At 46.9% G+C, this 13,850-nt stretch overlaps 1 protein-coding gene across 1 annotated transcript in view; it reads right to left on the bottom strand.

The window, feature by feature from the left end:
- Nucleotides 1–721: 721 nt before the first annotated feature.
- Nucleotides 722–13,850, bottom strand: part of SLC23A2 (solute carrier family 23 member 2) — a 51,007-nt gene continuing 37,878 nt past the window's right edge. Inside the window, exons 9-12 of the mRNA XM_075342923.1 lie at nt 8,072–8,201; nt 7,850–7,987; nt 5,104–5,199; nt 722–2,565 (exon numbers count right to left, since the gene is read on the bottom strand). Coding sequence (XP_075199038.1) covers nt 2,342–2,565; nt 5,104–5,199; nt 7,850–7,987; nt 8,072–8,201 — 588 coding nt within the window. The 3' untranslated portion in view covers nt 722–2,341. The remainder of the gene's footprint in view (nt 2,566–5,103; nt 5,200–7,849; nt 7,988–8,071; nt 8,202–13,850) is intronic.

Here is a 13,850-nt window from a genome sequence, read left to right as displayed (position 1 = left end):
TAGTCTATAAAGGTAAATATACAATTGTATTCTCCAAGGAGGTATATGTTAAACCGTGAGTTATATACCTTAGGAATAGAAAAAGGAGGTTCAACGTATAAATGGACAATGTCCAAAATATCTCAATGGCCTAACAACCATCCAATACCAATGGTGAAATGTGAATCATAAATGATGGATGAGAAGAGGTAGTCACTCGGTGGCGAAGAAGAGTTGGATCCAGGCAAGTATGTGCCCGTTTTCCCTCTCTGTTGACGCAGGCCCATTACAGCCCCAATTTACCCACATCATGGGATCCTCTTGGTTATTGATATACCTCCTACGGGCCACATATTTCCCTTCAGGCATATCTGCTTATGCAATTATCTCACTATACGCCTTACCAGATAATTTACATACTTGCCTGGATCCAACTCTTCTTCGCGACCGAGTGACTACCTCTTCTCATCCATCATTTATGATTCACATTTCACCATTGGTATTGGATGGTTGTTAGGCCATTGAGATATTTCGAACATTGTCCATTTATATGTTGAACCTCCTTTTTCTATTCCTAAGGTATATAACTCACGGTTTAACATATACCTCCTTGGAGAATACAATTGTATACTTACCTTTTATAGACTAAATTGTCCTTAAAAAAGACCCCTGAAGGGTCGACACTTTGGACTTTTTTTCTTTATATACCTTGCCAATAAATCACGCGAGTTTTTGTTCAAAGAACTCTTCTCCTTTCTCGGTGTGCCGAAATTAGTCTAATTCTCTAGCATTGGTTTTTGTTTCTGGCACCCTACTTTTTATAGTTGAGCCAGGTCTTACTAAATACATATGTGAAGACTATGTAGTTGAGTGGTGTGCATCTATAGCTTTAAAATTGGGGATAATGACCCCTCCACTTTGCATCACTAGGGAAGTTTTATTTAGTATGCTTTTTCTAATGTTTTGCTGTCTACACCTGGTGTTCGTCTTATGATGAGGTGTCTTATAGTCCGAAAAAATATGGTGAGTATTTATGTCTTTTTATTGTTGCTGACTTTTAAAATTTTTTTAAGATTTTCAATAAGTTTCCCATCAGCTTCCACAGCTCTCTGTCTGCGTTTACTCATGCTGCAGTCTGTCAATGGCTGCAGAGGTCGCACGCACACAGCCTGAAGGGAACCAAAGCAGCGGCAGCTTTAAAATGTGATTTATCTTTTTATTCTCGGTGTTTTAGTGCAGTTTGGGATTTTTTTTTTTAACGTTTCAGACAACTCCTTTAACATGGGTAAAAAATGCAACTAGAAAAAGTGCAAAGTGAATGTATAAAAAGTTTTTGTAATGCAGCACTCCACCTCCTAGGGTGAATAAAGCCTTTATTCTTCAGTGATATCACTTGTTCCTCACATATTGTTAAATATGAATATTTAGCCAATATGGCCACTTCTATTACATGTCAGTAACATGTACACTTTAAGAATACTATCCCATGTGGATGGGACCGAACGTAGTTACGCAGTTTAGAGAATTTCACTGGATATCTTAATAGTTGCACAGATATGTACTACGGATTATAAAGGGTTTCGCATATTGGAAACTCAAATCCCTAAAAATCCATGACATATCATTGAAATATCATTAAGGCAAATGGAATCCAATAAATACCAATTTAAAAAAAAAAAAAAAAAGATAAATATTACAAGAATTTTGCTGCACTGGTAAACCAGATACATGATATGAATGGCTGTGCAAATGACAACATAAATAAATGTACATATACTTCAGAAGTCATCTCCATTTACATGGCCGATGGTCAGAAGTGAGCACCACCTAGTGGCTATACTGGCCTCTACACAAGGAAAATTAAACCCAGTCCCCCTCTCCGCAAGCTTTAGTCTCCTGGTAGAAAGATGAAATGATGGGAAGGACAATCCTCTTATGAAACATTGCACTTTAGGTTTTCGGAGGAGACTGGTGGAAAAGAAACATTTCAGAGCTGAGACCGAGGAGCAACGAAGAGAAAGAGCCTACAGCTGGCATGGCACCCGAATACGTTCAACACGGCCATGCACCGAGGAAGGGTAAGGTGGCAAAGGTCAGGCAGGACATATTGCTTGTAAAGATTAATGAGAGTAAAAAGGGGGTTTTAAAAAGGAAACATTTGGGTGAAAATGCAACGAGAGGCACAAGGTCAACCTGGCGGTCAAAGGGTTGAGCCCGTAGTGCACCCTCATGTCTCAGCCCTGGAATTTTTCTATGTAAAAGTATACGGAGTATAAACACACACTTCTGGATCAAAACTTGGGGAATCTGTCAAAAGATTGCAGAGACATTACTGTACGACAACTGGATCTGGAGGCCGGGGCTATACTTTGGATTCCTCCTCCCCTCGCCGACTCTTCCTGTTCTTCGCAGCCTTCCACTTGTATCCTGTAAAGGTAGGACTGATAGGAAGGTAGCTAAAGCATTTGTACTTCCGGAGAAAGTTCATAATGAACGGCAGGTCGTACGACTCCATGCCTTCACCAGCAGCTGCTCCTTTGCCGACCCCTCGCTTCCATTTCCGGATTCCCCTTTCTTCGGGCGTGCCTGGAAGAACAATCATATGTAATCATACAGGGTGCTTAAAGACCCTTTTAAGACCCCTATGAAAGACTCTTTAAAGGGAATCTATCACCAGGTTTTTGTCACCTAATCTCAGAGCAGCATAACGTAGGGGCAGAGATCTTGATTCCAGTGGTGTGTCAATTATTGGACTGCTTAGTGTAGTTTTGATAAAATCACTGATTAAGCAGCAATAGATTATCATTACAGGACTACTTGGCGTGCTGCCAGGTATTCCAGCATATTCTTGAGCTCTGTATAAACTGCTAGATCTCAAGCTGAGAAAACACTGATATCAAAATGACAGCAAACCACTCAGTAAGTGATACATCACTGGAATCAGGGTCTCTGTCTCTACAGATAGGGGAAGAAAAAAAAAACCTGGTGACAGGTTCCCTTTAATCTTTGTGACATTAACTCTGTAGCCCTGGTCATAGTTGAATTTATGGCATAAAGCCTAGGTTCAACTCATCTTATACCGATTCGGTAAACGGGTTGTCCCATGAACATATGTCACCTATCCACAGAATAGGCTATAATTTTTTAATTCTTGAGGTTTCAATCACTGGAACCCTAATAATCCCAAATACTGTGTGTGAATGGAATTATATAGAGGTCACACTTGCTCTTTCGGTGTGGTGGTCTCACATGCTCACTACATCTGCATTCAAATAGAGCAGGGGTTAGGAACCTTTTTGGCTGACAGCCATGAACGTTACATATTTTAAAATGTAATTCCGTGAGAGCCATACTCACCAGGGGGGAGCGGCTCAGAAGGTTCCAGGAGGCAGGGTAGGCGATGCTGCGGGCACGAAGGAGGGGGTGTCTCACACAGCTCAAGAGGCTCAGAATGTGGAAGGTCAGCGATACTGCTGTGGGCTTGTGGGGTGTCACGGCAGTGGGTGCCATTGATCTGCCGGTGGTTGGCGCAGTTGATGAGATCGAATTCAATAAAAAGGGCTGTGGTGCATGCGCAGCTCGACTTCAAGAAAGTGGCTGTGGAGTCCTGTCTGCACACGCATCGCCTCCACGGCCATTTTCTTGAAATTGATCTCGTCAACTGTGGGAGAGTCATAGCAGCCCGCAGTCCGCCGGCTACTATGGGCTTGCCGCCGAGATACCCCGCGAGCCCGCAGTATCCCCGAACCTGCGCCAACACTGTAAGCTATGTGCGGTTTGTAAGATGTACCCCCATTTTTCGAGGAAAAAAAAGTGTGTCTTACAAACCAGAAAATGCGATATTTTTTTTATTAAAGATTTGTTCGCGAGCCAGATGTAGCCATCAAAAGAGCCACATCTGGCTCACGAGCCAAAAGTTCCTGACCTCTGAAAAAGAGGATTGTGGGACCCCAGTTCTAATGATCAGTGGGTGTCTCAGCAGCCAGACCCCTAGAAACCTTAAATTTACCATCTATTCTGTGAATCAGTAATAAATACAGATTATGAGACAACTCTTAATTAAAGGGTTAATTTCAGGACCATAAACCTGGCTCATTTATATAATTTGGAAATAAACAAGGGCTACAAATTTATATCCAAAATAAAGTAGCTCTGCCATCATGATCTGCCCTAAAATAACCCTTGCAACCGGAGGTGTCCAGCAGTAGTTCTAAGTTGCTGAAGTCAAGCTTGTGGAGTAAAACAACGTACAGCAGCAACCCTACTCGTAGTTTGGTCAGTTCTTACAATTAGAACTTTATTTGTTTTTCTCATTAATAATAATAATAATAATAATAATAATAATAATTAAAAAAAAAATATCAGACTTCAGTCAGTGAAAAAAAGCGCACAGATGGCATACAATTTTTTTTAACTGCTCAGATTTGCATTGGGGAGTTTGATCCATGACGCAAATGAAAATCAGACACGTCTCTGTGATTTAGTGCAGACCACTCGGTTCACAAAAATACATGGACAAGTGAACAGCTTCATAGACTAACAGGTATGAGTACTAGTCAAGAAAAACATTGATAGACTTGCTACGGAAAAAGAACAGACGTCTGTAGGAGCCGTTGCTTCAACCTCTTGCCAAGTCAATCTCAAGTTAACAAGTAACAAGGCTACCATCATATGTAAGAAGAGGGACGGGTGGAGGTCCATCACAAATATATTAATCAGGTCTTGATATTTTGTTGCTCCCCTCAGTAGATGCTCAGTGAGTGCAACTGTGACCTAATTATTCTTTGTTTGGACACATGCCCTCTTTGGTCTAATAGTATGATTGTCGCTTGGGATGCAAGAGGTCATTGGTTCAAATCCCGGACAGAGCTCATTGACTGACAGCCTGTTGGGCTGGTTTTAAACCAATTGGTCTAGCGGTATGACTGTCGCTTGGGGTGCGAGAGGTCATGGGTTCAAATCCTGGACAGAGCTCTTGTTGGGCTGCGACCAATGGTTTAAACTTTCTTTGGCCACAGCCTAAAATCCAACGTCAGAAGCGCAGAGCAGCTGATATTACCCAAAAGTGATTGCAGCTCATTTGAGGATGAACTTTACCATCACGTCCATCGGTAAATCACTCACCAGGAATAGTGTTATCCAGGATGAACGCCACACAGCCTCCCACAAACATGGCTGTTGTAAGCAGCACATTTAATACTTGATCAATCTCTGCAATACCTGGAAAAGAAAAGGGGGGGGAACGGTCACTAAATTCCTTTTAAAGACAGGTCCTCTAAAGGGAGCATTGTGCTTGGCAAAGCATCGCGGCTCAATCATCTGATCAGTGGGGGTACCAGAAATATGGAGCCCTCAATCTGAAACTGATGGCTTATCCTAAGCACATGCAATCGATATCGTTTCAAAAAAACCTTTAAAAGGAGTTGTCCGACATTAGCTTACCAAAAAAATTTGAGTTTATCGGTGCTGTATTGTTACATAAAACACCCCTACATTGTTATTTTTTATTTTCTAACTTTTGTTCCTCTTGAATTATCCCTTTATTCTCTGCAGCTCTTTGTTTACATTCTGCTCCAGCAAACATGATAAACTTCCTGTGCTAAACCTCAATCAGAGCTGGCACCGCCCGGCCTCAGTGTCCAGCCCCACCCCCTGCCTGTATTCTGACCCAGCACCTGACCTGTTATCACTCTAGCATTGGAAATAACAGCCCCACATCGGACTCTGCACCACACACATCGGGCTCTACGCCCCACACCACATCAGGCTCTGCAACCCTACCCCCCCCCACACACACACACACACACACACACACACAGCTCTGTACCGCCGCCCCCTCCCCCACCATCGTTCTGTACAGACCCCTACCTCCATATGGATACATGTAGGCTACATTCACATGACCGTTCCGTTTTTGCAGTACGCCAAAAAAAAATGGTCCATTTTTTCACGGATGCATCCGTGTGTCTTCCGTGTGCCTTTCGTTTTTTTTGCGGACCGCAAACAACGGAAGTAGCAAGAAAGATAAATAGATGAGTAGATAGAGAGATGAATAGATAGATATAGAGACAGAGAAATAGAGGGATGAATGAATGAATGAATAGAGGGAGGGATAGATAGATATTATTTATTTATAGAGCACCATTAATTCCATGGTGCTGTACATGAGAAGGGGTTACATACAGAATACATACACAAGTTACAGTAGACAGACTAGTACAGAGGGAACAGGGCCCTATAGATAGATAGATAGATAGATAGATAGATAGATAGATGAGAAAGACATATACAATGTCCTACCCCCCTGCATATCCTAAGCTGGCACCCTTTTGTGACTTTCATGTGGCACTAAAGGGTGCTTAGCCTTGTACTTAACCAATAAATCATTTAAAAAAAAAAACGACGTGGGGTCCCCCATATCTGTTGTAGCCAGCTAGGGTAAAGCAGATGGCTGCAGCCTGCAAACCACAGCTGGGAGCTTCACCTTGGCTGGTAATCCAAAACAGAGGGCACCCCACGCTGTTATTTTAAATTAAATAAATAATTTAAAACAAAAAACATGGTGTCCCCCCCAAATTGGATCACCAGCTAAGGTAAAGCGGACAGCTGTGGACTGGTATTCTCAGACTAGGGAGGTCCACTGTTATTGGACACTCCCCAGCCTAAAAATAGCAGGCCATAGCCGCCCCAGAAGTGGCGCATCCATTAGATGTGCCAATCCTGGCGCTTCGCCCCAACTCATCCCGTGCCTTGGTGCGGTGGCAAACGGGGTACTATATGGGGTTGATGCCAGATGTGTAATGTCACCTGGCATCAAGCCCTGGGGTTGGTGATGTCAAGCGTCTACCAGATACCTGACATCACAAACCCAGTCCGTAGTTAAAAAAAAAAAAAAAAAAAAATACACAACAAAAAAAGTTTTATTTAAAAAAAAAAAACACTCCCCAAAACATTCCCTCTTTCACCAATTTATTGAAAAGAAAAACAAATCCAGGTCCGGCGTAATCCAATAAGGGGGTTCCACAACGATCCATACCGTAGTCAATGTCCCAGTCAATAAAGAACAGAATGTTCCCCATTGGCTGGGAGAGTAATGCAGTGACCTGGGCTAACATCAATAGGTCAGTCCAGGTCACTGCAAGGGATGACTAGCGCTGCTGCCAGGAGGTTAGATGAGATCATTACCTGCTGTGACCATCTCCTGCTCTCCTGCCAGCGCTGTCACTGCCTTCTATGCCAGCCGCGTTCTCAGCAGTATCGCCCGTGACGTCACCGCTAGTGACGAGAGAACGCAGCGGGCTTAGAAGGCAGCGACGGCGCTGACAGGAGTGAAGCGAAGATCGTCACAGCAGGTAACGATAATCTCATCTGACCCCCTGACAGCAGCGCTAGTCATCCCCGCGGCTGCCAGCACTGCAGGGTGAGAAGCTGCTGATATTGCAGTGCGGGCAGCCGCGGGGCTGGAGCGGGACAAGGACTATCCTGAGCAGGGGGCCCGGTGCTGGCGGTGACACCGTGGGCGGGGAGAGTACGGGTGTGGGGGAATGTGTGGGGGAATGTGTGGGAGGGTGCAGGGAAGGGAGCTGAGACTCCACGCAATGTACCTGCCCAGCAGGGCGGCAACATGCTGTTCTCAGATTTGCATGTCAACATGGTCCTGCCCATGTTGACATGAAATGACTGGAAGTAGCAAAATCGCGGCTGGAGCGGTCACATGACCACTCTGAGCCAGGGGAGAGGGGCTGACAGCAGCGCAGGTAAGTGCTCACTATCTACTTACCTGCCCCAATGTAGCCCAATAGGGTAATAATAAAAAAAAAAGTCAAAATAAGCCGGATAACCCCTTTAAATGTAATAAATCTGGACTTACCTGTGACCAGCGGGTTCTGCTTTAAATAACTAGGAAGCATGAGCCCAAAGAAAATAGAGAAGCCTAGAACAAATAGGTTTCTGGAGGAGTTCAAGTCCACAAACTGAAGGTTGGAGAGCCCCACAGCAGTGATCATGCCTAAGATGAAGAACATATGAGGTGTTAATTGCTACAGGACTGACTGAGGTTATCCTCACTGTACATCATGTTTCACTATCTTACCAAACAAGGTGCAGAATAAAGCACCAAGAACTGGATCAGGCAGAGAGGCAAAGAGGGCACTGAACTTCCCAATCATGCCCAACAGCAGCATGAAGGCCGCACCATACTGAATAACCCTGCGACTGGCAACCTGTGAGGAGACAGAAGACGGCCGTGGTTGTAGCTTCAAAATCTGGATAATAGACACTCATTGATTAAGACATCACAACACGGAACCAAGTATATATGAAGCCGACCTACTAAATCTGGATATACCAGTGGCCTGCAGGACTTTGTAGTTCCAAATGCTGCAAATTTAAATTTATTTTTCTAACATCCGCTAATATCTACATGCTTTTAAGGATAACAGTCATCATTTCTAGCTGACAGATAATCTCCTTAAATTAGGGCACATAAGCTGGTGAATGCTCCAGGCTGACGAGAGGAGGAGGGGGTTATGTAATCAGCTGCAGCGCACGGTCCTCGTAAAGAAGTCATAGAAGGACAGGCTCACAGGACTAAGGGTGGCCGTCCAGTGGGTGCACCCGCTAGCTATTGATTATTAGGGCGTGTAATAGATACATTCACTTACATGTGACCAATAGATGGTGCTACAACCTTATTTCACTCCACGGCTTCTGTTCACAATCTGACCACAGTAGAATTCCCAGACTTCTGAATCTGAGGAGACGTGCAGCTGCGTTCTTCTTCAAATCAGTACAAATTTAGTTTGTTGCCCGATTTCTATTTGCAAATGCACTGAACGAGGCAAAGGGGTTTGTTACAGATGCCAATATCAGTAGCAAGAGCAATTACCCAAATAAAGGGAATGGATGTATCAGCAGGGTAATAATAAAATATAACTTAATATTTCTTTAAAAACAGGGGAAAATAACAGACAAAATACAAAGAAGGGAATTTTGTTTACTTACCGTAAATTCCTTTTCTTCTAGCTCCAATTGGGAGACCCAGACAATTGGGTGTATAGCTACTGCCTCCGGAGGCCGCACAAAGTACTACACTTAAAAGTGTAAGGCCCCTCCCCTTCTGGCTATACACCCCCCCGTGGGAGCACGGGTCCTTCAGTTTTAGTGCAAAAGCAAGAAGGAGGAAAGCCAATAACTGTTTCAAAAACAAATTCAATCCGATAAACAATATCGGAGAACGTAAGTTATTAACATGAACAACATGTGCACCCGAAAAACAAATACCCTCAGAAAAACAGGGCGGGTGCTGGGTCTCCCAATTGGAGCTAGAAGAAAAGGAATTTACGGTAAGTAAACAAAATTCCCTTCTTCTTTTTCGCTCCTAATTGGGAGACCCAGACAATTGGGACGTCCAAAAGCAGTCCCTGGGTGGGTAAAATAATACCTCGCGATCGGGCTGTCAGGCAGCCCTTTCTTACAGGTGGGCCACCGCCGCCTGCAGGACTTGTCTACCTAGGCTGGCATCCGCCGAAGCGTAGGTATGCACCTGATAATGCTTGGTGAAAGTGTGCAGACTCGACCAGGTAGCCGCCTGGCACACCTGCTGAGCCGTAGCCTGATGCCGTAATGCCCAGGACGCACCCACGGCTCTGGTAGAATGGGCCTTCAGTCCAGAAGGAGTCGGAAGCCCAGCAGAACGGTAGGCGTGAAGAATTGGTTCCTTGATCCACCGCGCAAGGGTGGATTTGGAAGCTTGCGACCCTTTATGCTGACCAGCGACCAGGATAAAGAGTGCATCCGAACGGCGCAGAGACGCCGTGCGGGAAATGTAGATCCTGAGTGCTCTCACCAGGTCCAACAGATGTAAACCCTTTTCAAATTGGTGAACTGGATGCGGACACAAAGATGGTAAAGTGATATCCTGATTGAGATGAAAGGAAGATACCACCTTGGGAAGAAACTCTGGAATTGGACGCAGTACTACCTTGTCTTGGTGAAACACCAGGAAGGGAGATTTGCAAGATAACGCCGCCAGCTCTGACACTCTCCGAAGAGACGTGACCGCCACCAGAAAAGCCACTTTCTGTGAAAGCCGAGAAAAGGAAATCTCCTTCATAGGCTCGAAAGGTGGCTTCTGGAGAGCAATCAGAACCTTGTTCAGATCCCAGGGTTCCAATGGCCGCTTGTAAGGGGGAATGAGATGACAAACCCCTTGCAGGAACGTGCGTACCTTAGGAAGTCGCGCCAGGCGCTTCTGAAAGAATACGGATAGCGCAGAGACTTGTCCTTTAAGGGAGCTAAGCGACAAACCTTTTTCCAACCCAGACTGCAGGAAGGAAAGAAAAATAGGCAATGCAAATGGCCAGGGAGAAACTCCCTGAGCAGAGCACCAAGATAAGAATATCTTCCACGTTCTGTGGTAGATCTTGGCGGAGGATGGTTTCCTAGCCTGTCTCATGGTGGCAACAACATCATGAGATAAACCTGAGGTCCCTAGGATCCAGGACTCAATGGCCACACAGTCAGGTTCAGGGCCGCAGAATTCAGATGGAAAAACGGCCCTTGAGACAGCAAGTCTGGACGGCCTGGTAGCGCCCACGGTTGTCCTACCGTGAGATGCCACAGATCCGGGTACCACGACCTCCTTGGCCAGTCTGGAGCGACGAGAATGGCGCAACGGCAGTCGGACCTGATTTTGCGGATCACTCTGGGCAACAATGCCAGAGGTGGGAACACATAAGGTAGTCGGAACTGCGACCAATCCTGAACTAAGGCGTCTGCCGCCAGAGCTCGGTGATCGTGAGACCGTGCCATGAAAACCGGGACCTTGTTGTTGTGCCGTGACGCCATCAGGTCGACGTCCGGCATCCCCCAGCGGCGACAGATCTCCTGAAACACGTCCGGGTGAAGGGACCATTCCCCTGCGTCCATGCCCTGGCGACTGAGAAAGTCTGCTTCCCAGTTTTCCACGCCTGGGATGTGAACTGCGGATATGGTGGATGCTGTGTTTTCCACCCACGTCAGAATCCGCCGGACTTCTTGAAAGGCTTGTCGACTGCGTGTTCCCCCTTGGTGGTTGATGTACGCCACCGCTGTGGAATTGTCCGACTGAATCCGGATCTGCTTGCCCTCCAGCCAATGTTGGAAGGCTCGCAGAGCAAGATAGACTGCTCTGATTTCCAGAACATTGATCTGAAGGGTGGACTCTCTCTGAGTCCACGTACCCTGAGCCCTGTGGTGAAGAAACACTGCTCCCCACCCTGATAGGCTCGCATCTGTCGTGACCACCGCCCAGGATGGGGGTAGGAACGACTTTCCTTTTGACAATGAGGTGGGAAGAAGCCACCATCGGAGAGAGTCCTTGGTTGCCTGAGAGAGGGAGACATCCCTGTCGAGGGACGTCGACTTCCCGTCCCATTGGCGGAGAATGTCCCATTGTAGAGGGCGCAGATGAAACTGCGCGAAAGGGACTGCTTCCATTGCTGCCACCATCTTCCCTAGGAAATGCATGAGGCGCCTCAAGGAGTGGGACTGGTTCTGCAGGAGAGATTGCACCCCTGTCTGCAGAGAGCACTGCTTGTCCAGTGGAAGCTTCACTATCGCTGAGAGAGTATGAAACTCCATGCCAAGATATGTTAGTGATTGGGTCGGGGTTAGATTTGACTTTGAAAAGTTGATAATCCACCCGAAACTCTGGAGAGTCTTCAGTGCCACGTTCAGACTGTGTTGGCATGCCTCTTGAGAGGGTGCCTTTATAAGTAGATCGTCCAAATACGGGATCACGGAGTGACCCTGCGAGTGCAGGACAGCTACTACTGCTGCCATGACCTTGGTGAAGACCCGAGGGGCTGTTGCCAGCCCGAAAGGTAACGCTACGAACTGCAGGTGTTCGCTTTCTATAACGAAGCGTAGAAAACGCTGATGCTCTGGCGCAATCGGCACGTGAAGATAAGCATCCTTGATGTCTATTGATGCTAAGAAATCTCCTTGAGACATTGAGGCTATGACGGAGCGGAGAGATTCCATCCGGAACCTCCTGGTTTTTACGTGTTTGTTGAGCAACTTTAGATCCAGGACGGGCCGAAAGGACCCGTCCTTCTTTGGCACCACAAACAGATTGGAGTAAAAACCGTGACCTTGTTCCTGAAGAGGAACGGAAGTCACCACTCCTTCCGCCTTTAGAGCGGCCACCGCCTGCAGCAGAGCATCGGCTCGGTCGGGCGGTGGGGAAGTTCTGAAGAAACGAGTTGGAGGACGAGAGCTGAACTCTATCCTGTACCCGTGAGACAGAATGTCCCTCACCCAACGGTCTTTGACCTGTGACAGCCAAATGTCGCCAAAGCGGGAGAGCCTGCCACCGACCGAGGATGTGGAGAGAGGAGGCTGAAAGTCATGAGGAAGCCGTCTTGGTAACGGTTCTTCCTGCTGTCTTTTTTGGGCGTGACTGCGTCCGCCAAGAATCTGAGCCTCTCTGATCCTTTTGAGTCCTCTTGGACGAGGAGAATTGGGACCTGCCTGAGCCTCGAAAGGACCGAAAACCAGACTGACCCCTCCTTTGTTGGGGCTTGTTTTGTCTGTGTTGAGGTAAGGATGAGTCCTTACCCTTGGAGTGTTTAATGATTTCATCCAAACGCTCCCCAAACAATCGGTCACGAGAAAAGGGCAAACTGGTTAAGCACTTCTTGGAAGCAGAATCTGCTTTCCATTCTCTCAACCACAGGGCTCTGCGCAAAACCACGGAGTTGGCTGACGCCACCGCCGTACGGCTCGTAGAGTCCAGGACAGCATTAATCGCGTAAGACGCGAATGCAGACATTTGAGAGGTCAATGGTGCCACCTGCGGGGCAGATGTACGTGTGACCGAGTCGACTTGTATAAGCCCAGCTGAAATAGCTTGGAGTGCCCATACGGCTGCGAAAGCTGGCGCCAACGACGCTCCAATAGCTTCATAGATGGATTTCAGCCAGAGCTCCATCTGCCTGTCAGTGGCATCTTTAAGTGCCGCTCCATCTTCTACTGCAACTAAGGATCTAGCTGCAAGCCTGGAGATTGGAGGGTCCACCTTGGGACACTGGGCCCAACCCTTGACCACGTCAGGGGGAAAAGGATAGCGTGTATCTTTAAGCCGTTTAGAAAACCGCTTCTCAGGATAAGCGTGGTGTTTCTGGATTGCATCTCTAAAGTCAGCGTGGTCCAGAAAAGTGCTTAATTTACGCTTGGGATATCTGAAATGGAATTTCTCCTGCTGTGAAGCTGCCTCCTCCTCAGTAGGAGCTGGCGGAGAAATATCTAACATCCTATTGATGGACGCTATAAGATCATTCACTATGGCGTCACCATCCGGTGTATCCAGATTGAGAGCGGACCCAGGATCAGAATCTTGATCAGTTACATCCGCCTCATCCCCCATAGATTCGTCCCGCTGGGATCCTGACCAGTGAGACAAAGTTGAGGGCCCCTCATAACGAGCCCGCTTAGGTTGTCTGGGACTGTCGTCCGAGTCAGAATCGTCACCCTGGGGTGCATGTGACACCCCCGGAGCTTGGAAGTGTTCCAGCTGAGGGGGACCAGGGAGCAATGATGCCACAGTGTCCATGGTCTGAGTTACTGGTCTAGACTGCAATGTTTCAAGAATCTTTGACATGGTCATAGACAATCTGTCAGCAAAAGCTGCAAACTCTGTTCCTGTCACCTGGACAGCATTCACAGGTGGTACACCCTGGGTCACGTCCAGCAGAGGCCCCGGCTGTGCAAGTTGCACAGGGGCCGAGCACTGCACACAATGGGGGTCAGTGGAACCTGCCGGTAGAGCAGCCCCACATGCGGTACAGGCAGCCTATAATGTCTGTGCCTTGGCACCCTTGCGTTTTGCG

The sequence above is a fragment of the Anomaloglossus baeobatrachus genome, chromosome 4 (assembly GCF_048569485.1).
Source record: "Anomaloglossus baeobatrachus isolate aAnoBae1 chromosome 4, aAnoBae1.hap1, whole genome shotgun sequence".
NCBI lineage: Eukaryota > Metazoa > Chordata > Amphibia > Anura > Aromobatidae > Anomaloglossus > Anomaloglossus baeobatrachus.
The sequence above is the reverse complement of the archived record's forward strand: the minus strand, read 5'-3'. Positions and strand labels throughout refer to the sequence as shown.